The sequence below is a fragment of the Meles meles genome, chromosome 20 (assembly GCF_922984935.1).
Source record: "Meles meles chromosome 20, mMelMel3.1 paternal haplotype, whole genome shotgun sequence".
Taxonomy (NCBI): domain Eukaryota; kingdom Metazoa; phylum Chordata; class Mammalia; order Carnivora; family Mustelidae; genus Meles; species Meles meles.
The window spans coordinates 19,124,698-19,152,390 of record NC_060085.1 but is presented as its reverse complement, the minus strand read 5'-3'; the positions used below and the strand labels follow the sequence as shown (position 1 = coordinate 19,152,390).

The 27,693-nt window shown below is 45.4% G+C and overlaps 2 protein-coding genes across 3 annotated transcripts in view; both read left to right on the top strand.

The window, feature by feature from the left end:
• Positions 1-4: 4 nt before the first annotated feature.
• On the top strand, positions 5-1,156 carry GPX1 (glutathione peroxidase 1). Its single transcript, XM_045992011.1, has 2 exons — positions 5-306; positions 593-1,156. The coding sequence occupies exons 1-2, from the start codon at positions 55-57 to the stop codon at positions 950-952; spliced, it is 612 nt and encodes a 203-aa protein (XP_045847967.1). The 5' UTR covers positions 5-54; the 3' UTR covers positions 953-1,156.
• A 7,918-nt stretch (positions 1,157-9,074) lies between these two features.
• USP4 (ubiquitin specific peptidase 4) overlaps positions 9,075-27,693 on the top strand; it is a 51,773-nt gene continuing 33,154 nt past the window's right edge. For both annotated transcript variants that reach the window (XM_045992002.1, XM_045991999.1), the window contains exons 1-6: positions 9,075-9,229; positions 12,384-12,511; positions 16,295-16,425; positions 17,594-17,720; positions 18,771-18,916; positions 19,045-19,106. In XM_045992002.1, the coding sequence (XP_045847958.1) occupies positions 9,129-9,229; positions 12,384-12,511; positions 16,295-16,425; positions 17,594-17,720; positions 18,771-18,916; positions 19,045-19,106 (695 nt within the window). In that variant the 5' untranslated portion in view covers positions 9,075-9,128. The remainder of the gene's footprint in view (positions 9,230-12,383; positions 12,512-16,294; positions 16,426-17,593; positions 17,721-18,770; positions 18,917-19,044; positions 19,107-27,693) is intronic.

Below are 27,693 nucleotides of genomic sequence, written 5' to 3'. Positions count from 1 at the left end.
CATAGTCCTAGCAGTTCCCCGCCGTCCCTCCGCACTGTAGTCGGGAAGCCAGTCATGTGTGCTGCTCCGCTCGCCGCTGCAACCGCGGCCGTGCGCTCTGTGTATGCTTTCTCCGCGCGCCCGCTGGGCGGCGGGGAGCCCCTGAGCCTGGGTTCCCTGCGGGGCAAGGTGCTGCTCATCGAGAATGTGGCATCGCTCTGAGGCACAACGGTCCGGGACTACACCGAGATGAACGAGCTGCAGCGGCGCCTCGGGCCCCGGGGCCTGGTTGTGCTCGGCTTCCCGTGCAACCAGTTCGGGCATCAGGTGCGCTCTGGGGGCAGAGCGTGGGCGGAGTGGTGGGGCGGGCGGGCGGCGGGCGTGTACCTGGGGCTGGGAGCGCAGACGGGGCGCCCGCCAGGCTAGACAGGCGCAGGTCCTGGCTGCGGAGAGGCGGGTCGCCGGCGCTCCTCTCGGCTGGGGTTCAGGTCTGTCTTGGAGTTGTACGGGAAGGGCAAGAGCCTGATGACTCATCGAGAAACTTCTCGTTTGCGGTCCGAACGTTTCCCCTCCCCTTGAGGCCCCGGGTTCCAGCTGCTTTTCCCTCCCGCAGGAGAACGCTAAGAACGAAGAGATCCTGAATTGCCTCAAGTACGTCCGACCCGGCGGCGGGTTCGAGCCCAACTTCACGCTTTTTGAGAAGTGCGAGGTGAACGGTGCGCAGGCGCACCCTCTCTTCGCCTTCCTGCGGGAGGCTCTGCCTGTCCCCAGTGACGATGCCACTGCGCTCATGACCGACCCCAAGTTCATCATCTGGTCTCCCGTGTGCCGCAACGACATCGCCTGGAACTTCGAGAAGTTCCTGGTGGGCCCAGATGGTGTGCCTGTACGCCGGTACAGCCGCCGCTTTCCAACCATCGATATTGAGCCTGACATCGAAGCCCTGCTGTCCCAGGGGCCCGGCCGTGTCTAGGCAACCCTCCTCTCCCTCTCCCTGCTGCTTGGCAGTCAGAGCGCTGCCCTCTGGGGATTTCGTCCATGACGGTGTTGCCTCGAAATCTGCATGGAGGAACGCCTGATTTCCAGGAAAATCCCTCGAGCTGGGCGCTTCTTGTCCTTCCCAGCACTCCCTCCCTAACAAGGCTCTTCAGTAATAAAGTGTTGGGTGTCAGCAGAACTGTGTGTGTGTCCTGTGTCAGTTAGGGACATCTTCCCTAGGAACCTCATTGTCACAGGGCTGTGAGGTTAAGCCCCCACCCCTTGGCCTTTGTTTTAGTCAAGCCTGAACTTCCTGCCCTTTTGTCTGCAATGTCTGGAATCCACTTTCCTGTGTGGAAAGCCTAACTCCTATCCCAGTGTTTTTCCCTCTGCCAGGATATTTTGTAGGGCCATCCCAAGGTCCTGTTACAAGGGAAGTTCAGATTCCAAAAAGAGGAAGACAAGTCAAGAGCCAATTGCCTAATCCCAGCGGTAGGCCTCCTTTCCAAGTATAGGGCTAGGCAGGAAATGACATTCGGAAAAGAGAACACCATGGGTTCCCACTTATATTCAGTCTGTGGCTTCTCTAAGTGCCAGGCCCACCTACTTTACAGGGTCGTAAGCCCGTGCAATTTTGCAAATTTTTTCCCATTACTTTGTTAGATCTTTGCATGTTGCCACCCAGGCTTATTTATGTCTGGTCCCATGCTGCCCTAAACTGCTTGTTGCCTCTCATGTACTCAGAGTGAGAAGAGTATACAACGGGGCCTTCTGACCACGCCCTGCTTGGCACTTAACGGTTGCAATTACCGCCAGGCCCACGGTAGGGGCTTATCTTGGAAGCAAGCTGCTGCTTCTCAGGTGCAGTTTGGATCTAACTTCTCTCTCACTCTCTTGTGTCTGCTGCCTATCTTCTGAGACAGACCTGCAGCCACTTCCTATCACAGCCCAGGGGGTCTCTGGGCGGCTTGATGCAGCTCCTGCTTGGGCAGACAAGGATGCGAAAACAAGTTAGCAGTGTCTCCCAGTCCAGAATGTGGGTTCATCATTCGGTCCTGGGTCATGCATCCTGTTGGCTGCCAGGAATGCAGTCCTCGGGAAGGCAGAATGAGTATATAGTTACTAAAAGCATGTGCAGTTCTGAGGTAGTACAGGGTACTTGGAGAATAAGAGAGCCTGGCCCTGTAGAAAGGATCATGCTTCCCTCCTGGAGGAAATGGCACTGAAGCTGAAGCAAAGTCAAGAAGCTTTCAGCTGCGGAATGAACTGACGAAGGGTGGACAGGCAGGGAGTGCAGGGTGGAAGGGTCGGAGGTGGGAAGGGGACATTGCCGACTGAGTTGGACAACACAAGGACAAGCAGGTTTGGGAAGAAGATGTTCAGATTCAGACATCTTGCATGAGACATCCAGATGGGATATCTGGAGCAGGTAGTTACAAGAGGCTCCAAAAAGGAGTGTGGGTGGGAGACAAAGATCTAGACAAGGGGACAGTAAGTAGCCACTGGAGAGTATGAGATCACCTGGGGAGAGTGACAAGAAATAAACCAGTGGGTGCCTAGGCTGGAGGCCTATGGATTCACAATGCTGGGTCAGCTAACAGAAACAGCTCGGGGAACGAGGATGGAGTCAAGGGGCCATGAGAAGGGAGATATTTCATAACGGTTGCTGGGGCAAGTGCTTGCAGACTGAGTGTCCCTCATTCCTCAGCAAGTACAGTTTTGGGGGGCGGGAGCAGCTGGAGCTGAAGCCATATAACCAAGTGTCTGAGATGTGTCAGGTCCTCTTCTGGCAGGCTAAGCGTAGAGCCTCCAGGAATCACCAGGGTACTGGTTAAAACTTATGTTCCATGGCCCTCACCCAGAGATACTGCTTTGGAAATTCTGGGGACTTAGGATCCTACTCAGCTACCTACCCACTGAATGTGAGGACAGACTTTCTGCTCCAACTCTCCCCTTTCCTGTAAAGGACCAGCGCGGCCCAGGCCACATTGTCTGGTTAGGCTCTAAATGGGAACCCAGGGCTTTCCCAACTGACTTCAACCTCTTCCCCTCCCAAGCTGCCTGGTGACTCACTCTTACTCGCCCACTTTTTTTTCCTGTCAGTTTATGCCTGGGGTTGCCAAAGAAGGGAACTTAGGAGTTCCCAATGTGGCTGCCCCTGGCTGGCGCATCTTCCTAAGACTTCAGGTGGCCTGCCTCCCTTAACTTAAAGTCATTTCCAACTCCCTCCTTCAGGAAGAATCAGAGTAAAGCCAGTTAACACTACCCCTTCCTCCCCCAAGAAACTGGATATTTCCCCCCCAACACAAACAAACACACACTCCTACACAACACATTCCTTATCATTCAGCCATGAAACCCGCTGCTGGCTCTGACCTGCACCCGCCCCACCCCATCGTGAATCAGCAGTTCAAGTGGGCAAGTAAGAGCGAAGGAATCCCGGTGAGCCCGCCTGAGGTCCCGGTGTTCAGTTAAAGCGGCCGCTGGGCATTGCTTGATTCTGGGAGTGGCAACAGCATTCAGGCCACAGGCCTTCTGAAAAGGAAATGGGCCCTGCTGTTACTCAGATTTGGAAGCTTTCGTTTTTGGAGTTCTTCCAGAAATTCTGGGTTCTCTTTTTGTTTTTAAAGCATTAAATCTCATAAAATTACGTAGAAGTCCATCAAAGTACCATTATGTACACTTTAAATATTTTACAGTTTTATTGGTCAATTAACCCTCAAAAAAACTGAAAAAAATATCTGATAAAATACCGACACTTCTTACAGTTAGCTCTTTATCAGATGACTTCCTCATTCTGTCTCAATGTAGTTCCGCAAACAACATTTAAACCTAGCTTTCTTTTTTTTAATTAAAAATAGGGGTGCCTTGGGGCATCTGGTGGCTCAGCCATTAAGCAGCTGCCTTCAGCTCAGGTCATAATTCCAGGGTCCTCAGATTGAATCCCGTGTCAGGCTCCACACTCACTGGGAGTCTGCTTCTCTCTCTTTTCCTCTCCCTCTGCCCCTCCCCCTGCTTATGCTCTCTCTCTCTCTCTCAAATAAATACATAAAATCTTTTTTAAATTTTTAAAAATAAATGAATTACAAATAAATAAAACAAGTTGATTTTCTCAGAAGTATTCCTGACCCTATCAGTTCAATAAATTGCTTTATACATTTTTTTTTTTAAGAGAGAGAGGCACAAAGGAAGGGTGGGGGGACAGGGAGAGGGAGAGAGAATCCCAAGCAGGCTCCATGCCCATCACAGAGCCTGACACAGGATTTGATCCCAGGACCCTGAGATCATGATCCGAGTGAAATCAAGAGTCGGACGCTCAACTGACTGAGCCACCCAAGCACCCCAGTTCAATAAATCTCTTAAGTTTAAACTTTTGGATAATACTAAGTAAAAACAACGCTGCCTAAAGATTTCCATAAGAGAACGCAGCATGGATCTATATAGAATGGGCAGTGACCCCTGAAGATGGTAGGTTTTATTATACTGACAATCAACAAATAGACGGGAAGGGCATGCTTCCACGCACAGAGGTGTGGCACAGCTAGGATGGCGCTAAAAATAAAGCCTAGCTCCAGCTGGTCCCACAAGTACCAGACACTTGCTTTGTATCAGGCACTGCTGGGCTGAACTGGTAGCTGGGAACACAAACAAGAGAAGTTCTTTTTTTTTTTTTAAGATTAAAAATTTTTTTTTTTTTTGTTTATTTGACAGACAGATATCGTAGGCAGAGAGGCAGGCAGAGAGAGAGAGGGAAGCAGGCTCCCTGCCAAGCAGAGAGCCCGATGAGGGGCTCGATCCCAGGACCCTGGGATCATGACCTGAGCCAAAGGCAGAGGCTTTAACCCACTGAGCCACCCAGGCGCCCCACAAGAGAAGTTCTTGCCTAAGGAGTAAGGGCTCATGGGTCTGGAGCCTACCCTGTGAGTAGCAGAGAAGCAGACTCTGAGTCCCAACAACCTTCAGCTTTGACCTCAAGACTCAACTCCAGGGGTACCTGGGTAGCTCAGCAGCTGAGCGTCTGCCTTAGGCTCAGGACTGAGCCCCTACTTGTGCTCTCTGTCAAATAAATAAAATCTTAAAAAAAAAAAAAAAAGCTCAACTTCAGATATGTCATGTGGGGAAGCAAAACAAACATGCCAACTGTTAGTTGCCTCCAGAGGCACTGAGACTGACCTGATATGACAGTGTTGTGCTAGGCAGAGGTCCAGCAGCCTTTCCATCATCATCTCTCAGACAGAAAACATCCTCCCCAAGGCCCCCCTCCCCAGGCCTAGTATAATTACAGCCAGAAAGGCCAGAGTAAGAGACCACAAAACAGGCCCACTTCATGCAAATGCCTAGAGTCCAAGCAGTATCCAGGGGAATGTGTAGCTTGCCTTGGGGTGTCTTACGATCCTACAGGCCACCTGGTTCCCCAGGGAGGCATCCAAGTCTTCCTGCAGAGGAAGCACCTGTTACCCTAGCCTCCTCTGTCCCCAGCACCTAACTATGCCTGTGTCCATGAGTATGTGAATCCAAAGACACCCTGGTCCCCTGAGCATCCTTTACACACTCATCATACGTGCCCAAGAGCCCAGGCGGAATGTCTTGGTTCCTTATACCAGTTGCTTAGGTTTCCTTCCCAGCAAACATCCCAGCAACATCACCCTCCATGTTCCTGGAGCACTTCATCACACAACGCACCAACTATAATTACTTGTGAAAATATCTTCCCCAACCATACTGGCTGTGAATCTCTGGAGGGTAGGGACTGCGAGTACCAGTATGTAATAGATTACCAGTCAAATGAACAAATGACTAGTAACTGGTATTCTTATATTCATGCATCTGAGAAATGCCTGTTGAGAATTTACTTTGTACAAAGGTCAACCAACATAATTAAAAGCTAAATACTTGTGTATTGGGGAGACATCAATAGTAACAGAATTAGAGGAGGAAGAGAAGACATTGGCCACACCTAGGCCTAGGAACCCACACACTCTCTGCCCAATCACGGCTGGCCACCAACAGTGGCATTACCAGAATGGAATCTGTCCAACAGCAGGAGTCTTCAGGGTAGGAAAGGTGATCCCACTTCCTGTCGGAGATTTCTTCTGGTCTTTGCCTGTCACCTTCCCCAGTAATCTAACCCTTCTATAACAGAGGTGATAATCTCACTGATAAGATGTTTATTTAATTCTTCTGAAATGTACTTCTAGAGCCTTTTACTTTTTCATACTCCCCTAGCCAGGTTAAAGGAGCACAGACAAGAAGGAAATAACAGTAATTCTCCCCCGAAGATAGCTGTAATCAAAAGCTGCCCAATATTTGTGAACACTGCCACATGTGCTCAGTCACTGCTGGCCTAGTGTGGACCACTGCTAACCTTGGAGAGGCCAACTGCAGTCAGGTGTAGAGCAAATCACAGTGCCAGCCAAGGCAAGAAGTTTATGATTTGGAACCAAATAAACTTAAAGTTCACACACCCAGATATTACAAACTCTCAATTAGGTCATCACAGTCCAAGATCAAGCAGTATGTGACTCAGTCAAACCTGTTTCCTGTAGCTCCTTTCATGCTTTCCTTCCTGTTCTTGTGGCCCAAGCTACCATGGCAATGGGTGGCTTGTTCAGTTCTGGGGTTTGGTTATGAGGCCAAGTGACTGCCCTACTAGGCCTACACTCTCCCTAGGGTAAAAGGCCCAACAGAGAACATGGCCCTAGTGCAAGGGTGTCTCCTGAGCTGAATCCCCATTTCCTCCCAAACCCACAAATCCCCATTTCCTCCCAAACCCACAGGTCACCCACAACAGCAGGAACACACAGGCAGAGGGTCACTGTTTCCAGTTCCCAATCTTTAACATTTTAATGAAACTCACTAAAAGCGTTCTATTTTTTAATTTAAGATTTCTATTTATTTAAGTCATCTCTGTACCCAACATGGGGGTCGAATTCATGACCCTGAGATCAAGAGTCACATACATCTTTCGACTGAACCAGCCAGGTGCCCCATTAAACATGTTTTAATACTTTTGAAATGATTTTTTGACTATGAAGTTCACCTTATTCTTGCATTTTAACTACTGGCACTTTGTGATCTTAGTATACATTTTTTAGGAACTACCTATAATTAGAGCAAGATTTTTTACAGCCATTTAATAGCACCGAAGAGATCCTGCCTTAAAAAGGTTTTCCAAAGTCTTCTTATTTATAATTAGGTATTGTCCCCTTTTCTAGTGGTGCTGAGGATTTGTTCTACTTCCTTAAGACTCTGACCCATGCCATAAATGGTATAGGAGAAATTGTTAAAAAAAGAAGAGAGTAGAAACCATCGAATGTAGGTTCTGAAGTCATGTCGATAACCCAGCTTTCTTTTTCCATAAATAACAGGACTAAAGGTAGTGTTTCTCACTTCACAACATTTTTAACAAATTCAGGTAACTTTCACAGAAAGGCACTCAGATTGTCAGGGTTGGCTTCCCAGATGTAGAATTACCATGTGGTGGTAACTCTTGTCTGCGGAGGATTAACAGCTATAAGTTATAAGGTTATTCAGTTATTCAAGGCAGTTTTAATTCTTTTTCATTTTCTTCTCCTATCTACCCAACTGCCAAGAGGCCCTGTGTTACCAGATGGTGCCTGAAGGGTGTCCCAGGCAGTGCAAATTTGATTCATGTTAATTTCAATTAGCTAAAACCCCACATGAAAATAGTAAATCTGCTCAAATGACCTACCATGATTTCACCTAGTCAGTGCTACCTCCTCCATCCCCAACACTGAACTCTCCTCCTCTCCTCCCTTGTTGCCATCTTTCCAGTTAAAGGTTCTTAATAGGTCTCTCCTGGGCTTCACCACTGTGGGTATGAAGCACCCTCAGCCATTGTCTCTGCTCCAAAACCTTTTACAATATCTGTGGGCCGTTTAAGGCAGAATGTGTGACCCTTCTGGCCTCTGTTTTAGCTTTAGATGGAAGGTTCTTTCCAGTAGTCTGTGCCCAGGTTAATTGGTCTAACCCTTACTCTTTGATTCTGCCCTTCTTGTTCCAGTAACTGATCCTGTAATTTCCCTTCCTGTAGCATGCACCACCATTTATTTCTGTTTCTTCAAAACCACGCTCAAATGCTACCAAGTCAAAGTCTGCCTTTCACAAGCTCGGGAGTCTGCAGTCTTTGGTTCATACTCTTTAATGGCACTTACCTACTACACACTGCTTGACCCTGGGGTTATTTGTGGAGGATCTCTTCCCCATTAGATTGTTTGAAGTCACACACTGTGACTTATTTTTGAGGGCAGGAACTGCTAGACCAGCTGCTAGCCAGCTGCCTGGTTTCTTCCTTGCTCTGGGCTTACTTGCCACTCCATGAGGAGGGCTGTGCTTTTTGTATGTAGGGTCGAGCGGGAAACATACAGTTTTAGGACACTGCATATTGTTGCGGCAGCAAATTAAGCAGTAGCTTGGGCACCGGATGTGGAGAACACTACCTGAACCTCCTTCCCCTGTTGCTATCGCCACTCAGCGGCTGCTTGTCTCCCTGACAAGGCAAGTAGCTAGCTCAGTTTGGAGGGTTTGGGGAATTCAGTCGTGGGCTACGATTCTGGCGTCTACACTGTTTGAGAGGAGTGTTAATGACTAGATCACATCTTCGAGTCCCGGTCCCACGGCGCTGGTGCACCCAGCAGTCCCCCAAATCCCTGTAGGGCCTCCAGGGCAGGCACCCCCATCCCACGTTTGGGCGGCTAACGACTGGCCTAAGGTCTCTAGCTCAAAGCAAGAGCTAGTTCCAGGGCTTCTCATACCTGGCTTGGGTTTATCTAACAGCAGGCTAACACCGCGGGCCCGGACGGGGTACCCGGAGGCCGATGGGCCTGTGATCAAGCGCTTACAGAGATGGCCGGGCCAGACGGAGAAATGGGTGCAAAACAACCACCCCGCGGCTCCGCCCGCAAGGCGGGAGGAAGGGGCGGCTAATTTGTCAGCGCCCAACTCCTCTTCCGGTCCCCTTCTGGCTCGGTCGCGCACCCGTGGGAGAAGGGCAGTGCGTGCGAGGCGGGCGGGCAGGCGTTCCAGGCCGCGGCGCTAGGTGGGGCTTGGGCGCGCGCGCGTGCGTGCTTGCGTGCGTGCGTGGGCGCGGCCCACAGCACGCCGTGCGCGAGGCGGATGTCCGGGCCGGCTGGGCCGGGGCCGCGGACGAGATGGCGGAAGGTGGAGGCTGTCGTGAGCGACCGGATGCGGAGACCCAGAAATCAGAGCTCGGGGCCTTGATGAGGACCACGCTCCAACGAGGGGCGCAGTGGTGAGCACCGGACCCGTGTTTCCGCTGCCCAGGCTCAGGGGCAGGGGCTCGGGCCCTCAGACCGGACCCCTCTTTTCCGGCTTGGGTAGGGGCCGGGCGGGGGCGGTGTTAGTGACCCTGAGAGGGTGTCCTGAACCCTACCTCTCAGGAGAATTTCCTAGGGAAAAGTGTGAGGGTTGTTTTGGCCCATTCGGGGCCTCAGACGGCGGACCCGGTGTGGGCAAGGGTTGCAGGAAGGGGAGAAGGGGAGTGCTTAGGGGGACCTTCTGGATGGGAAGAGCCCTTTGCCTTCGAGGACTTGTGTGACCTTGAGCGAAGGCGACCACACCTCCCAGACCCCCGTGCCTTACTGTTAAAGCCAGGGTAGCAATATTTGGCACCCCCACCTTATGGGTTGAGGAGAAGAGATACTTTTGTAACTTGTAAACTGCCAAACAGATGTGAAGGTCAGAAGTTGGACAAATGTTTGAGAACTCCAGGTTATTTTGGTAGCAAATGTCAAAAATAATTGTGGCGGCAGCATTTTGGAGCGGGAGAGGGGGATAGCTTAGAGCCTAGATGAAAAGATTAAAAGTACAAAATTTAGAAAAGCAAGTCTGAGACATGAGGTTTCTTAATTTTTTAGTAGAAGGGACAATACTTCTACTAGTGAAGATGTTCCTGGGTGATATTATCATGTGAGAGTAGAAAGCTAGGGCTTGGCTTTGCATCGAATATGATTGAACATCCACCTTTTAAGAAATGATGGTGGTGTTGACAATGCCACTTATGGTAACAGAGGAATTGACCAGGGAAGGGAAACATTGGGATTAGGAGGAGTTCAGATAGGGCTGTACAGCTGGCCAAGCTGTGAGAGGCAGGGCAAACAGAAGTTATCCTGCATAGGGGTGATGTATGAAGAATATTCAGAGGAACCAGAGGAAGTTTGAGATAGACTAAGATCATACACTAAAAGTGTTTGGAGGAGGGGCGCCTGGGTGGCTCAGTGGGTTAAGCCTCTGCCTTCCGCTCAGGTCATGATCTCAGGTTCCTGGGATCGAGCCCCGCGTCGGGCTCTCTGCTCTGCAGGGAGCCTGCTTCCTCCTCTCTCTCTGCCTGCCTCTCCGCCTGGTTGTGATTTCTCTCTGTCAAATAAATAAAATATTAAAAAAATAAAATAAAAGTGTTTGGAGGATATTGTTCAAGGGGTTTGGAGGTAAAAGAGTCTTTTAAAGGTTTGGATGTACTTATGGATCCTGTGGCCTCTGGGAAGCTGCCTGATTGCTGAGGTTTGTTTTTTATAAAAACTTAAAGGACTTGGGGTGCTTGGGTGGCTCAGTTGGTTAAGCATCTGCCTTCAGCTCAGGTGATGATCCCAGGGCCCTGGGATGGAGCCCCGAGTGGGGCTCCCTGCTCAGTGGGCAGACTGCTTCTCCCCTTCCTGTGCCTCTCCCCCTGCTTGTGCTCTCTCATTCTGCCTCTCCCACACTCTCTCTCAAATGAATAGATAGATAAAATATTAAAAAAAAAATACTTAAGGGGCACCTGGGTGGCTCAGTGGGTTAAAGCCTCTGCCTTCGGCTCAGGTCATGATCCCAGGGTCCTGGGATTGAGCCCCACGTCAGGCTCTCTGCTCAGCGGGGAGCCTGCTTCCCCCTCTCTCTCTGTCTGTCTCTCTGCCTACTTGTGATCTGTCTGTCAAATGAATAAATAAAATCTTTAAAAAAAAATACTTACAGGAGTCGCCAATATAAATGTTGTACTTTTTTTCCCCAGAGCGATTTACTACTTCTTAGTTGTAAAACAGCATAGTGATTCTTTTATTTTTTCATAGGGATACTTTAAAAAATATAACCAGATCAGGAATAACTAGAGACTAGAGACTATTATATTTGTATAGTACCATACCTAGACACGATTATATGTGTGTGTGTACCTTTTTTTTTTTTTTAGCACACATTTTTTATAATGTCTTCTTTGGTACTCAAAGAACACTTGAATTGTATGGTGTTATGACCCCATTTTCAGAGAGAGAATTAGTTTAATGCTTTTCATGTTGAGCAGTATAACCAAACTTTCTGTTCTGGACAAGGACCTCTATAAAGATAATTATGAAATTAATGACTTGCTCATTGGCAAACAAGATTTTAGCCATAGGAGGACTTCACTTAAATAAGCATTTTTTAAAAAGATTTGTTTATTTATTTATTTATTTGACAGAGAAGAAATCACAGGTAGGCAGAGAGGCAGACAGAGAGAGAGAAGAGGAAGCAGGCTCCCTGCTGAGCAGAGAGCCTGATGCGGGACTCCATCCCAGGACCCTGAGATCATGACCTGAGCTGAAGGCAGAGGCTTTAACCCACTGAGCCACCCAGGCGCCCTAAATAAGCATTTTGAAACCAGTCATTTCCTTTTATTCATTCATTCCTTTTTTAAAGATTTATTTATTTTATTTATTAGAGATCACAAGTAGGCAGAGGGGGAGGGGGGAACAGGCCCCCTGCTGAGCAAAGAGCCCCATGCGGGACTGGATCCCCTGGGATCATGACCTGAGCCAAAGACAGAGGCTTTAACCCACTGAGCCACGCAGGCGCCCCTCTTTCTTTTTTTTTTTTTTAATTTAAAGATTTTATTTATTGAGAGAGAGAGGGGGTAAGAATGCATGAGTGGGGAGAGAGGCAGAAGGAGAGAGAGAGAAAATCTCAAGCAGACTCCACGCTGAATGAGGAGCCTGACATGGGGCTTGGTCTCTCGACCATGAGATCATGACCTGAGCTGAAATCAGGAGCTGGACACCCAACCAACTGCGCAACCCAGACACCTGTCTTTCTTGTTGTTGTTTAATAAAAATATTTATTTATTTTTAAGTAAGCTCTATGCCCAACATGGGGCTTGAACTCATGACCCTGAGATAAAGAGTTTTACACACACTCCTTTGACTGAGTCAGCCAGGCACCTATATTCATACTTTCAGCATTTCACTTAATGGACTCTTATCCTAGGCCAGGCTCTTTGTGCCATCTGAAGCTTAGCCCTGCTCTTGTTCTTGAAATGTGTTTTTGAATGGGAAATGTGTGTTCCCTAGGTGGAAAGATCATAAAAAAAATTAAAGGAGCAACTGCAAAAACTTAAAACCTCAGTTTTTCTGGTATAGTAAATTTTTGTCTGTCTCTAGGTATCTTATTGACAGCCGGTGGTTCAAGCAGTGGAAGAAGTATGTGGGTTTTGACAGCTGGGATATGTACAATGTGGGTGAACACAATCTATTTCCTGGCCCAATAGATAACTCCGGACTCTTTTCAGGTATAGTATCCTGTTGCTTTTCTAACTGAAATACCCACCTAGGCAGTGACCTGGGTGATCACGTTTATCAGTAACATGGACATTGTGAACCTGACATTCCTGTTGTGATGGATAGAAACAAGTGTCCTTGATTTGCATCTGTACCAGAAGTCTTTGTAAGACTGTCATGGAGGAATGAGCTACTTTTTTCCTAAACTAACTGCTTCACACATGAGCATGCTTCTCGTATTTTTCTTTTTGGGGATTAGTTTTTTAAGAGCTGTTAGATTAGCACGTGGAATGGAAAGAAATAGGTTATCATTTTGAAACTGCATCTGGAGTCTGAAATTTGGGCACCAGAATTTTCTGTGTTACCTTTGCAGTGGAACAGATTGCAGACCTGTCTACATCCGTCGAGCATTCCTATGATGATTGTCATAGGAGTGTGTGAGGAGAGGTGGAAGGTAGAGTTATTATCACAGTCAGCTCCCATTGGAAGAAGTGATTGAAAAAATGATGCATGACATACCAGAGCTGGGCTTGTACCTACAGATGTGTAGATATGACAGTTGACCTCTCCCAGGCTGTGTTCTGGTTAGCTTTAGATGCCCTGGCAAGCAGGATGAGAGTGATCTGTCGATTGTGTTCAAAATCAGAGCAGTAGGAAGGCAGACATGTATAAGGTTTGATCCAAGTACTTAACACTAACCTGGGTGTTTTTTAAAAATGGGCAGTGCTTCAGGTGAGACTTGTTTTAGGGAAGGTCAGGTGACATCATAATTCATGTGCTTTGTTTCCTGATGTAGGTCAGATGGTGGCATCACACCATGAAGTTGGTGTAAGGGAGCATACAACGTGTTTGTACTTTTCCTCCCCCTGCAACCCTCCCCCTTTTTTTAAAGGAATCTCTAACCCCAATGTGGGGCTCGAACTCATGACACCGAGATCAGGGGTTACATGCTTTACTGACTGAGCCAGCCAGGTGCCCCTCTTGTTTTTCTTCTTCTTCTTCTTCTTTTTCTTTTTCTTTTTTCTTTTTTTTTTTAAGATTTTATTTATTTATTTGATAGACAGAGATCACAAGTAGGCAGAGAGAGGAGGAAGAGCAGGTTCCCCACTGAGCAGGGAGCCTGATGCAGGGCTTGATCCCAGGACCCTGAGATCATGACCTGAGCTGAAGGCAGAGTCTTTAACCCACTGAGCCACCCAGGTACCCCTTCTTCTTTTTTTTTTAATAGAAGATTTCTTAATGCTTATAAGAATACTAATGATAAGAGCTAGAGGAGCTCTGTGAAATCATTTGGATGACCTTCAGCTAAGGGCAAGCATTTCTTCCATGGTTCCCCAATTTAATGTCACCTGGCTTTTCCTTGAAACATTTGCTTTGTGCTTAGGATATGAGAAGTACATTTTGTTCAGAACCTGCATGGAACATTGACAGTACAGGAATGACCTATCTCTGGTGAATCACCCCCTTAGTTCCCAGGCTCTCAGTCACCTACCAGTCCGAACCCAGTGGCCTTTCACCTAGAGACATGGAATTGGCTGGATAGGGCTCTTGAAAGTGTGGGAAGGATGGGGTCTAGCATATCCTTCCTTATATTGTCTGCAGAGCACCCCTTTTCTTCTTCCCACCTCTGCTTCTGTTGTATATCAAATGAAATCCTTGTGCTTAGGCCAAGCTGTGCTCTCATTTTCCCCGTTTATTCTCCTCTGTGGAAGAAATTTGCAGGGACTAAATCCTCATTCCCGAACCTTTGTGTGATTTTGAGCATGACGCCTTTAGACTGGTCCTGTTTCAAGTGAAAGTAGTGAACTGCACTGGGAATTCCAGTCACATTCCCTGCATTTGCACTGAGCATGTAAGCGTGATGTGTGCGAAAATCATCATGGACCCTTAGAGGGGAAAATGGCTTGTGGAAATGATGTACTTGTGGTTGGTGATGCTGAAAGCTGTTGTTCCTTTACCACATTTAGAGATTTCTGGCTGCTGCTTGGTACAGTGTGTGTAGCCAGATCTGCATAGTGCTTCGTGTTAGAAACAAAGAAGCATATATCTGCAAGAAAGACAAGAAGTGAATAACTTAATGAGTTTTAATTTATAAATCAGAGAAGTTTATGAATCAGAGAAATTTAATTTATAAATCAGAAAAGTGTCAGTTTTGGGGGGAAGCTTTTGTCTCAAGCAGACTGATACCAGTGGATCATCCTTCTGTTCTTCAACAGAGAAGGCCTGCTCTGTCAGTGTTAATAATCATGCCAGATGGGCTATGGAAAGTGGTTGGCTCATCAATGAGGAGGATCCACTTTTTTTTTTTTTTTAAGATTTTTTTCTTTGTTTATTTGACAGAGATCACAAGTAGGCAGAGAGAGGGGGGAAGCAAACTCCCTTGCTGAGCAGAGAGCCCAATGCAGGGCTTAATCCCAGGACCCTGAGATCATGACCTGAGCTGAAGGCAGAGGCTTTAACCCACTGAGCCACCCGGGGCCCTCCCCCGCTTTTTTAATTCTAAAATACACATAATAGTTTATCCTTTTGACCGTTTTGAAGTGTGCAGTTCAATAGTATTAAGTATATTCACGTTGTTCTGCAACCAATTTCCAGAACATTTTCACCACGCAGAACTGCAACCCATTAAACTATGACTCCCGATCTCCTTTCCTCTGAGCCTCTGGCAGCCACCATTCTATTTTCTGTGTCTGAATCTGTCTATTCTAGACACCTCACTTAAGTGGAATTGTTCAGTATTTGTTTTTCTGTGACTGCCTTATTTTATTTAGTATAATATTCGGGGTTCATCGTTGGAGCACGTGTCGGAATTTCCTTCCATTGAAGGCTGAATAGTGTTCCGCTGTAGGTATATACCCCATCATGTTTATCCGTTCGTCCATCTCACCTTGGTATTCCTGTCTTCCGCTGCTATTTAATTCCTTTCCTGTTCTCCATCCAGATGAAAAAGGCAGAGGTGGGTCAGGTCTGCAGCTTGCTGCAAGGAAAGGCAGAAGAGCTGATGGTATAGGGTCAAAACTGGCAGGGAGCACCGGGGGATGCGGGTGATGGGAAGCCCCCATCACTTTGTGAATGCTGTTTACGGTTTTGGTTTTGGTTTTTAATATCTTATACCTTGAGTTACAGATGAGTTGCACTGCTGTGGGTACTTCTACACCCACTACGGCAGGAGTAGGTGGGAGGTGATCAGTCTTCCCTTGATCCAGTTCCTTGGTCTTCAGCTGAGGGAGTGTGTTTCAGATCGTGGACGTCCACTCCTAGTCATGTTGCCTGCCTGTGGGGTGTGTGAGGTGGACATTGAGCACGTTAGGGTGTTAAAGACATTCCCCCGTCCGTAAGAGGTTGTCCAGCTGGGTTTCAGCTTGGCCTGTGGAAAACGAAGAATACTGAATGACTCTTGGTAAAATAAAGTTAACTTCAATGATGTGTTTGTTGTTTTCTTAGTAAATCTTTCAGAAGATATTTGACCTCAATGACATTTCCCTAAGCAGAATATTATGTTAAATGTTCATAATTTACAATTTTCATTGTGGAATCTAGAAGCATATTGAAAATATAAACTGGAGTTTTTTATTCTCCCTATTCCATTTTGTTATAGAAGAAATACATGTTCCTGTGAAGGTGTGGCTAAAGACAGTTGTCAGGTCTGCTCTGTGTTATGGCCAGTGACAGAATTTTGGAATTTTGTACCTGTTCTATGAATAATTTTGTTTGTGAAAAGTACATAAGAATCCTATAAAACAAATATTTCTGGGGAGAAGAGCAGTGAGTTATGAGGTGTTTTCTTTTTTCAGATCCTGAGAGTCAGACCTTGAAGGAACATTTAATTGATGAATTGGACTATGTTCTGGTCCCAACGGAGGCCTGGAATAAATTACTGAACTGGTATGGCTGTGTAGAAGGCCAGCAGCCCATTGTCAGAAAAGTGAGTACACAAGTTGTCACAGCTGCTGGTCAGTGTCTGTGAGTGCTCCCTGGGGACACTGACTGGTGTTGGTTTTCTGGGTTACTGGATGTGCCTAAGTGGTGGAATAGAGGTGTTTGAGGCCTTCTTTCTGGTTCTCTTTAGGGAATTGTGGTCGTGAGTGGTGGTGAGTGTGGCTGCTCACCTGAGATGTTACAGTGAGTGGCCTCCAAACATCAGAGCTGCCCATGGCTTGGGATGTGTCCAGCAGTGCCATGAGAGCACTTTCTGGAAGGCTCTATGAGAGAAAGTTTACTTGGGGTCATGTGGACATACAGTAATGTACTGCTTCTTGTTTATCTTACAACCTTTCTGAGACTGCTTTTTCCTCTGTGCTTATGACTCTTGGGCCACACTGTTGAATATCTCAAAAAGCAGGTGTTTATAAGCCAGAGAAGAACAGCCTCCTGGGGAAAAGCAGGCTGTGAGGTAGAAATCCAGATTCTTCACCTCTTTGTAGATGGGACTTAGGAGAAGACCATCCACCCTGACTCCCACAGTTGTTTGCTTGTCCTACCAGAGGGGAAATCACATGCCTGCTAAGAGGTAGACATTGGGTAAATTTCTTACTCTCCCTGGTATATAGTTCCCCTTCTCAGCGTAGGAAAGATCTGTAGTCCTGAGGCCATGCTTCCAACAGTCATTGTTTGAGGCCAGAACTATATTCTTTCTCTATCTGGAAACCTGGGGCCCTGTGAGGGGTTAGGGATCAAAAAGTTGGAGGTGTGCCAGTCTGGCAGATGTCCCCTAATGCCCACAGTGTTGCCATATGGTGAGTGTTCTGCTACCCCAGGGTTTTACCTACATTCTCTAGTCCTCTCATTCAACAAACCCTGCAAGGGAGACCTCATGATCCTGACTTAGAGATGAACAGTGACTTCCCTGTTGTGCACTGTTACAGCCAGCTGGTTCTGGCTCTACCCGGGTACTCTTTCTTGTGAAGGGAAGAAAGATTTGAAACTCTTGGACGGATGCTGGCGGCTTTAAAAATCTGTCCTTGTGATTCCCTGATCACTTAGGGAAAGTGATTATTGTGTGGATTCTGCCTCTTACCACTGATGAAACCTATTGTTTCCCAGACCGCCCAGTGTGGAACCGCTGCTGCTTCACCTGTGCCTCTTGTTTGCAGGTGGTGGAGCACGGGCTCTTCGTCAAGCACTGCAAGGTAGAGGTGTATTTGCTGGAACTGAAGCTCTGTGAGAACAGTGACCCCACCAACGTGCTGAGTTGCCATTTCAGCAAGGCAGACACTATCGGTGAGTAGCTGGACTGGTGTCCCGAGTTTCCGGAAGCGGAGAGCGCAGAGCACTGTGGCTGTTGGGAGTGAAGCCAGGCACCCGCTCCAGAGTTGTTACCCACATAGTCTCAGGTTGTGGTTACCAGTCCTGACCTGATTCTTGTGGAGAGCTAGGCCTGGGAATCGTGTTTTACAGACTCTTGGACATGCTCCCTGACCATGATACGTGATACGGTGATAAAGATGAGGAAATGCAGATTCGGGGAGGTTATACTTACTTATTAAAAAATCTCTGAGGGGGTGCCTGGGTGGCTCAGTTGGCTAAGCATCTGCCTTTGGCTCAGGTCATGATCCCAGGGTCCTGGGATTGAGCCCCACATCAGGCTCCCCGCTCAGCTGGAAGCCTGCTTCTCCCTTTCCCACTACCCCTGCTTGTGTTCCCTCTCTTGCTGTGTCTCTCTGTCAAATAAATAAATAAAATCTTAAAAAAAAAAATCTCAGGGCGCCTGGGTGGCTCAGTGGGTTAAGCCTCTGCGTTCGGCACAGGTCATGATGCCAGGGTCCTGGGATTGAGTCCCACATCGGGCTCTCTGCTTGGCGGGGAGCCTGCTTCCTCCTCTCTCTGCCTGCCTGCCTCTCTGCCCACTTGTGATCTCTCTCTGTCAAATAAATAAATAAATAAAATCTTTAAAAAAAAAAATCTCTGTGAGAAAGTGGCAGGGCTGGTATTCGAAACCACATTTATTTTAACTTCAGAGGAAGGTTTTGTCACCTTTCTGTGTTGCTTGTGTGCTGTAAATGGGACCCACCTATTGAAGAAGGAGAAGCATAGGGAAGGTTTCTAAGTGTATGAGTGCAGGAGGATGCCCATGGAAGACATTTGGCCTTAATCAGCGAGGGGCTGAGGTCATTCTTCCAAAGCACCCTGTGACTGACGGTCCGAACAGGAGGGAGGATGAGCATTAGCTTGCTACAGCTGTTATTAGCCTTGCATCTGGAGTGAGGTGAGTGATCCTTCTGTCCGTCTGAGTGATGCTCAGTCCTCAGTGATCCTTCTGTCCATCTCTAGCAACCATTGAGAAGGAGATGCGGAAGCTATTCAATATCCCTGCTGAGCGTGAAACACGGCTGTGGAACAAGTACATGAGCAACACCTATGAGCAGCTGAGCAAGCTAGACAACACTGTCCAGGACGCTGGGCTCTACCAGGGTCAGGTAGGAGGGCTCAGGCCACGCCCAGCAGGCAGTTCTCCAGGGTGTGTGGCCAAGATACCTTCTGGTTCTGAGCTTGTCACCAGTGAGGTCTTTTGCATGTTCCTTATTTGGTTTCCCCTTTCACTCAGGTGCTAGTAATTGAGCCCCAAAATGAAGATGGCACATGGCCGAGGCAGACCTTGCAGTCAAAGTAAGTGACCATTTTTTCTCTTGTGGCTGGGCACACAGGTGTAAGAGAGACACTATTTTCTAAGGCGTTTACTTGTGCGAATTAAAATTTTTTCGGGGTCAGAGGAAGAAATGATCCATTTCATATTCAGAGTCTGTTTCATATCCAGAGTCTGTGATACTGGCCTTTGGTAAGCAGCACTTTGGGCACCTGTCTGAGGAAAGCTGTCAGAGTGTGTGAACACGGTGGTGAGCCTCCTCTCCTTGAGAATGAGAGAAGGAAGAGAAGGGGCCGGATCTGGGAATGCTGCATGCCAAGAGGCAGCTTTGTTTTTGCCAGATGCTGTTATTTTCTCCACCTGTGATTAGAAGCTCGGCTGAAAAAGAAGAGGGCTCAGGCATGGGGTCCTATATGACTTAAAGTTTGATCCCACACCACTTTTTACCCACAGGCCTATTATTGTTGCCCTTTTTGCATACTGGGGGGATTATTCTGCCTTTAAACTGGGACCCCAGGCACCTCTATCTCTGGAGAGGTTTGTGTGAGGTGTGGAATTGTGCATGTCCTGAGAAGGGGACAGAAGTGGTGATGAGTTTTTCTTACAGTAGAAGGGGGCGGGGGTGGATTGTGTCTTTGTTCTGACAGTTATGGGGATAGTGTTGGTCTTTGCTCTCTTCCCTCAATCAGTTCTTGGACAGTGACTGATAGTAATGGGCTCATACATAGCTCTTTTGAGAATCCTGAAAGCTGTGGGCTCTCTCTTGAGAAACACGTCAGAAGATACATTTTGCCAACAATCTCAAGGGTTTTACAGATAACCTGAAGCCTAACCATGGACTCCAGTTTTAGAAATCCTGGTCACCAGTTCCTGACAGGATGATATATAGCTGTGGTAGGCAGAATAATGCACCTCTCCATGTCCAAGTCCTAATCCGCAGAACCTATGAATATGTTAGGTTCCATGGCAAGGTGATTAAAATGTGATTAAGGGTCTTGACATGGGGAGATTATCCTGGATTATCTGGATGGACTCAGTATAATCACAGGGTGAATGGGGGAGACAGGAGAATCAGGAGATGAGAGGACAGAAGCAGAGCCTAAGTGATGATAATGTGAGAAAGACTTCACTGGGCGACTTTCCAAGATGGCACAGTAGGAGACCTTGGTTTCATCGGGTCCTAGGAATTCAGCTAGATAGTTAATTAGATCATTGTGAACACTTACGAACTCAACCAGAGATCTAAGAAAAGCATTGCTGAAATTCTACAGATAGCGAAGTGACCACTTTCTGCAAGGTAGGGGGTGTGGAGAAGTGAATCTGAGGCAGTATATGGGAAGATAAACTGCGGCGGGGGCGGAACGCAGCAGTCAACATAGGAAACCGATACAGCAGCTGAGTGCAAACTCAGAACTTTTAGAAGTCAGCTCCGGTAAGGGAGGTCCCTGCCTGGAAGGCGCTCAGGTGGCAAAGAGGGGCAGAATCCTAGATGGGGCAATGTGGTCTCAGGATCTTCGGGGTCACAGAAACATCAGGGGTGCCTGAGTGTGGCAGAGTTCCCAGGCATGGTAGTGGGGAAGCCAGCTGCTATCATTGAACCCACAAGTGGGCTGTCAGCTTGGTTTTGCCATAAACTGCAGACTCTGGCATGGTTGGGCAACTGTTCTCTGAGCAGGGGCCCAGCATTCCACTGAACCATGGCAAGACCCACCCCTTCTGGAGACTCAAAGCAGGGTCACGTGCCTGAGATAGAAATGCTCGGTCAGAGGCTGGGTGAGCATGGAGTGCGGCTGGAGACCTGGGGGACAGGAGTGATTGACTGCTTTTTCCTGAGGGCACACAGAGGAGTGGGTCCCCAAGCTCTGTTCCAGGGATTGGGAGGCTGCTATTTTCATTCTCATCCTCTAAACCTGCGCAGAAAGCCTTCAGGGAACAGAAGCCACAGAGAGCAATCTGGAGCCGCTTGCTTAGCCTGGCCCCGTGTCAAGGGCAGTGCAACTCCGCCCTGGCAAAGACACTTGAGAATCACCTCAGCAGGCCCCTCACCCAGAAGATCAGCAAGAATATCCTAATAAACTAAGACCATGTTTTTACCCATCATAGAGAACTCTAGAAGTCCAGCAATAGGGAAGAATTGTGTATAGAATTCATGGTATTTTTCTGATTGTTTAGTCTTTGAATTTTAATTTTTTTCTTTCCTTTTCAACCAATTTCTTATTTTATTAACCCTTTTTTAAAGTCTTTCTCAATTTTCATTTTTACAGTTATATTTTATCCTTTCGTTGTATTTCATTTTGTTTTTGTATATATATAAGTTTTCTGTACAGTTCTGGGATGCAGTTTCTTGTAACAGACAGACCAAAATACACCCAGATTCTAGTGTATTGCTCTGTTCTGTTCACCTGTCTGATTATACTCTCTCTTTTTAAAAGTCTTTTTAAGTTTTCATCTCTATAGTTACATTCTATCCTTTCATTGTATTTCATTTCATTTTTGTATATATGTAAGTTTTTCTTTCTTTATAGTTACGGGACGTAGCTTCTTCAAAAAGACAGACCAAAATACACCCAGAATATATTATATTGCTCTGTTCCGTTCACCGGTCTGTTTATACTCTTTTCTTTTTTTGTTGTTTTTGTTTTTTTTTCTTTTGTCCTTTTTCATTTTCATTTTAACAGTTATATTCTATCTACGTTTCTTATATTTAATTCTTATATTTAATTTTATATTTATGTTCTTAAGTTTAATTTTATTTTTGTACATATATAGGTTTTTCTTTCTTCACAATTTTGGGATCTAGTTTTCTAACAGACCAAAATACACACAGGATCCAGTGTATTGTTCTGTTCTGTTCTGTTCACCTGTCTGGTTATATTCTCTCTGTCTTTAAAGATTTTATTTATTTACTTATTTTTTGTTTTGGGTCTCTTCTGATTTGTTTAGTATATATTTCTCTGGGGCTGTTATTGCCATTTTAGTATTTTGTTCTCTTGTTCATCTATTCTTCTCTGCACAGAATGACAAGATGGAAAAACTCACCTCAAAAAAGAGAACAAGAGGCGGTACTGACTGACAGGGACCTAATCAGTATGGATATAAGTAAGATGTCAGAACTAGAGTTCAGAGTAATGATTATAAAGATACTAGCTGGGCTTAAAAAAAGCATAGAAGACTCTAGAGAATCCCTTTCTGGAGAAATAAAAACTAAAATCTAAGCAAATGGAAATCAAAAAGGCTATTATTGGGGTGCAATAAAAAATGGAGGCTCTAACTGCTAGGATAAATGAGGCAGAAGAAAGAATTTGTGATATAGAAGACAAAATGATGGAGAATAAGGAAGCTGAGAAAAAGAGAGATAAGCAACTACTGGATCATGAAGGAATTTGAGAGATAAGTGATACCATAAAGCAACACAATATTAGAATAATTGGGATCCCAGATGAAGAGGAAAGAGAGAGGGGGGCAGAAGGTATATATATAGAACTTCTCTCATTTAGGGAAGGAAGCAGACATTCAAGTCCAGGAGGCACAGAGAACCCCCCTCAAAATCAATAAAAATAGGTCTACACCTCGACATATAATAGTGAAGCTTTCAAATCTCAGAGACAAAGAGAAAATCCTGAAAGCAGCTCAGAACAAGAGGTCCGTAATCTCCAAGAGTAGAAACATTAGATTGGCAGCAGACCTATCCACAGAGACTTGGCAAGCCAGAAAGTACTGGCATGATATATTCAGGGTGCTAAATGAGAAAAATACGCATCCAAGAATACTGTATCCAGCAAGATTGTCATTCAAAATAGAAGGAGAGATAAAAAAGCTTCCAGGACAAACAGAAACTAAAAGAATTTGTGATTATTAAACCAGCCCTGCAAGAAATATTAAAGGGGATCCTTTAAGTGAAGAGAGAGTCCAGAAGTAACATAGAACAGAAAGGAATAGAGACAGTGTACAGAAATGGCGACTATAGGTAATACAGTGGCGCTAAATTCGTATCTTTCAGTAGTTACTCTGAATGTAAATGGGCTAAGTGCCCCAATCAAAAGCACAAGGTCAGATTAGATAAAAAAGCAAGACCCATCAGTATGCTATCTGCAGAAGATTCATTTTGACCCAAAGACACCTCCAGATTGAAAGTGAGAGGGTGGAAAACCATTTACCATACTAATGGACATCAAAGAAAGCTTGGGTGGTAATACTTACATCAGACAAACTAGATTTTAAACCAAAGACTAATAAAAGATGAGGAAGGCCACTATATCGTAATTAAAGGGTCTCTCCAACAAGATCATCTAACAACTATGAGTATTCATGCCTCTAACATGGGAACAGTCAATTATATAAACCAATTAAAAGCAAAATTAAAGAAAGATATTGATAGTAGGGGACTCTTAACACCTCCTTCTATTCAGAAGATCATCTAAGCAGAAGATCAACAAAGAAACAAGGGCTTTAAATGACACATGGGACCAGATGAACTTCATAGATAAAGTCAAAGCACTCCATCTTAAAGCAACAGAATACACATTCTTCTCATGTGCACATGGAACATTCTCCAGAATAGATTGCATACTGGGTCACAAGTCAGGTCTCAACCAGTACCAAAAGACTGGGATCACTCCCTGTGTATTTTTCAGACCACAATGCTTTGAAACTTGAACTCAGTCACAAGAGGAAATTTGGAAAGAACTCAAATACATGGAGGTTTAAGAACATCTTACTAAAGGGTGAATGGGTCATCCAGGAAATTTAAGGAAGAATTTAAAAAATTCATGGAAAAAAATGAAAATTAAAACACAACTGTTCAGAACCTTTGGGATGCAGCAAAGGTGGACCTAAGACAGAAGTATATGGCAATATAAGCCTTTCTAAAGAAACAAGAAAGGTGTCAAATATACATCCTAAACTTACAGCTAAGGGAGCTGGTGAAAGAACAGCAAATAATGCCTACACCCAGAAGAGAAGAGAATAAAGATTGGAGCAGAAATCAACAAAATAGAAACCAAAAGAAGAGTAGGACAGATCAATGAAACTAGGAGCTTGTTCTTTGAAAGAATAAGATTGATAATCCTCTGGCCAAACTTACCAAAAATAAAAGAGAAAGTACCCAAATAAAATCATAAAAGAGGAGAGATCACAACCAACACTAAGGGATCATGTTATAAACAATTACATGCCAACAAATAGGCAGTCTGAAAGAAATGGATGCATTCCTAGAGAGATACAAACTAACAAAACTGAAACAGGAAGAAATAGAACACCTGAACAGACCCGTAACCAGCAAGGAAATTGAAAGGTTAATCAAAAATCTCCCAACAGACAAGATTCCAGGGCCAGATGGCCTCCCAGGAGAATTCTACCAAACATTAAAAGAGGAAATAATGCCTGTTCTTCTGAAGCTGTTTTAAAAAATAGAAGTTGAAGGAAAACTTCCAAACTCTTTCTGTGAGGCCAGCATTAGTTTGATCCCAAAACCACACAAAGACCCCACCAAAAAGGAGAATTACAGACTAATATCCCAGATGAACATGGATGCCAGAATTCTCACCAGCATACTAGTCAGTGGGATCCAATAGTCTATTAAAAGGATTATTCACCACGACCAAGTGGGATTTATTCCTGGGCTTCAACGGTGGTTCAACTTCCACATATTTATCAATGTGATATGCTACATTAATAAAAGGGTAAGAACCATATAATCCTCTCAATAGATGCAGGAAAAGTATTCGACAAAGTACAGCATCGTTTCTTAATTTAAACTCTGCACAGTGTAGAGTTAGAGGGAACATACCTCAGTATCATAAAAGCCATCTACAAAAAGCCCACAGTGATTATCATTCTCAATGGGGAAAAACTGAGCTTTTCCATAAGATCAGGATGGGATGTCTGGCATCCCCCACAGCAGGGATGTCCATGATCACCACTGCTCTTCAACATAGTACCAGAAATCTTAGCCTTAGCAATCAGACAACAAAAATAGGTCATCCGAATCAGCAAAGAAGTCAAACTCTCACTCTTTGCAGATGACATGATAATCTAACCCAAAATTGCTGGAACTCATACAGGGATTCAGCAAAGTAGCAGGATATAAAATCAGTGCACAGAAATCAGTTGCATTTCTATATGCTAACAATGAGAAGAAAGAGAAATTTAAGGAGTTGACCCTATTTGCAGTTGCACCAAAAACCATAAGATATCTAGAGATAAACCTAGCTAAAGAGGGGCATCTGGGTAGCTCAGTCAGTTAAATGTCTGCCTTCCACTTACATCATGATTTCAGGGTCCTGGGATCAAGCCCCAGGTTGGGCTCCTCGCTCAGCAGGGAGTCTGCTGCTCCCTCTCCCTGTGCTCCTCCCTGCTGCTCGTGCTCTCTCTGTCTCAAATCTGAAAAAAACAAAACAACAACCAAAAACCCTGGTAACCAAAGAGGCAAAGGATCTGTCCTCAGAAAACTATGCAGCACTTATGAAAGAAATCGAAGGCACAAAGAAATAGAAGAACATTCCATGCTCTTGGATTGGAAGAACAAATATTGTTAAAAGGTCTGTGCTGCTAAGAGCAATCTATATATTCAGTGCATTCCCTATCAAAATACCATAAACTCTTCACAGAACTGGAACAAATAATCCTGAAATTTGTATGGAACCAGAAAAGACCCCAAATCACCAAAGGAAAGTTGGAAAAGAAAACAAAAGCTGGTGGCATCGTCAAGGCAGTATGGTACTGGCAGAATAAACAGGCACATAGATCAGTGGAACAGAATCGAGAACCCAGAAATAGACCCTCAAGTCTCTGGTCAACTAACCTTCAACAAAGCAGGAAAGAATATCTAGTGGAAAAAAGACAGTCTCTTCAACAAATGGTGTTAGGAAAATTGGGCAGCCATATGCAGAAGAATGAAACAGGACCATTTCCTTACACTATACACAAAAATAGATCCAAAATGGATGAAAGACCTAAATGTGAGACAGTCCATCAGAATCCTAGAGGAGAACACAGGTAGCAATCTTTTTGACCTTGGCCACAGCAGCTTCTTGCTAGACACATTTCCAGAGGCAAGGGAAGCAAAGGCAAAAATGAAGTAATGGGACTTCATCAATCTAAAAACTTCTGCGCAGCAAAGGAAACTCAACAGAACCTAAAGACAACAGGCAGAAGGGGAGAAGATATTTGCAAATGACATTCAGATAAAGGGCTGGTATCCAAAATCTATAAAGAACTTAATCAAACTCAACACAAAGAACAAATAACCCAGTCAAGAAATGGGCAGAAGACATGAATGACATTTTTCCAAAGAAGACATACAGATGGTCAAGAGACACATGAAAATATGCTCAACATCACTTGGCATCATGGAAATACAAATCAAAACCACAATGAGATACTACCTCACACCAGTCAGAATAGCTAAAATTAACAAGTCAGGAAATGACATGCTGGCGAGGATGCGGAGAAAGGGGTATCCTCCTAGCACTGTTGGTGGGAATGCAAGCTGGTGCAGCCACTGTGGAAAACAGTATGGAGGTTCCTAAAAGTTGAAAGTAGAGCTACTCTGTGACCCAGCAATTGCACTACTACTGGGTATTTACCCTGAAGATACAGAAGTAGTGAGCTGAAGGGGCACATGCACCCCAATGTTCATAGCATCAATGTTCACCATAACCAAACTATGGAAAGAGTCCAGACGTTCATCAACAGATGAATGGAAAAAGAAGATGTGTCAGTCATATATATATATATATGACTACAAACACACACAAATATATAATATATGTATATATAGAGAGTGGGTAGAATACGCAGCCATCAAAAATTTGAAATCTTGCCATTTGCAACAGTGTGATAGAACTAGAGGGTATTATGCTAAGTGAAATGAGTCAATCTGAGAAAGACAATTATATGATCTCAGTCATATATGGAATTTAAGAAACAAAATAGGATCATAGGGGAAGAATAAAGGCGAAATCAGGGAGACAAACCATAAGACTGTTAATTATAGGAAATAAACAGGGTTGCTGGAGGTTGGTGAGGGATGGGGTAACTGTGACGGCCATTATGGAGGGCATGTGATGTAAAACGAATAGAAAGCCTTTACTGGCCATGAGCCAGGGAACGTGTGTGGCTTCTAGAAGTCCCTAGAGCCTCCACAAAGAAACACAGCTCTTTACCTCAGTGAGAATCATTTTGGATTTCTGACCCGCAAAATTGTTAAGATAATAAATTCCTGTTGTTTTAAGCTAGCAAGTTGTTGGTAATTTGTGACAGCAGCAGTCAGAAGGCTAGCCTAGCTTGCTGACTCCTTTCTTGGAACTGGAAATGCCACAGAACTGAGAGAAACTTACTTAAAAACTGTGAGGACCCCCCCAGGGGAGACAAAAGGTGGATCTGTGAGGTAGGGTTGACAACTTGGAGCAGAAGAGGCTGGATATACTGGCCAAGGAAGACTGTTCCGTTCTGCGTTCTTTTCCCAGTGTTGCTTCTTATCTCTTCCACACCTTGAGGTCTCAGATTCGAGTAAAGGGAGATAGCTTTTGGAAAAGAGCAGTGCCTCCTTGAATTTGCCTGAAGGTTAGATTCTTCCTGCAAAGTGTGTCCCGTGGCCAGTGAGCCCAG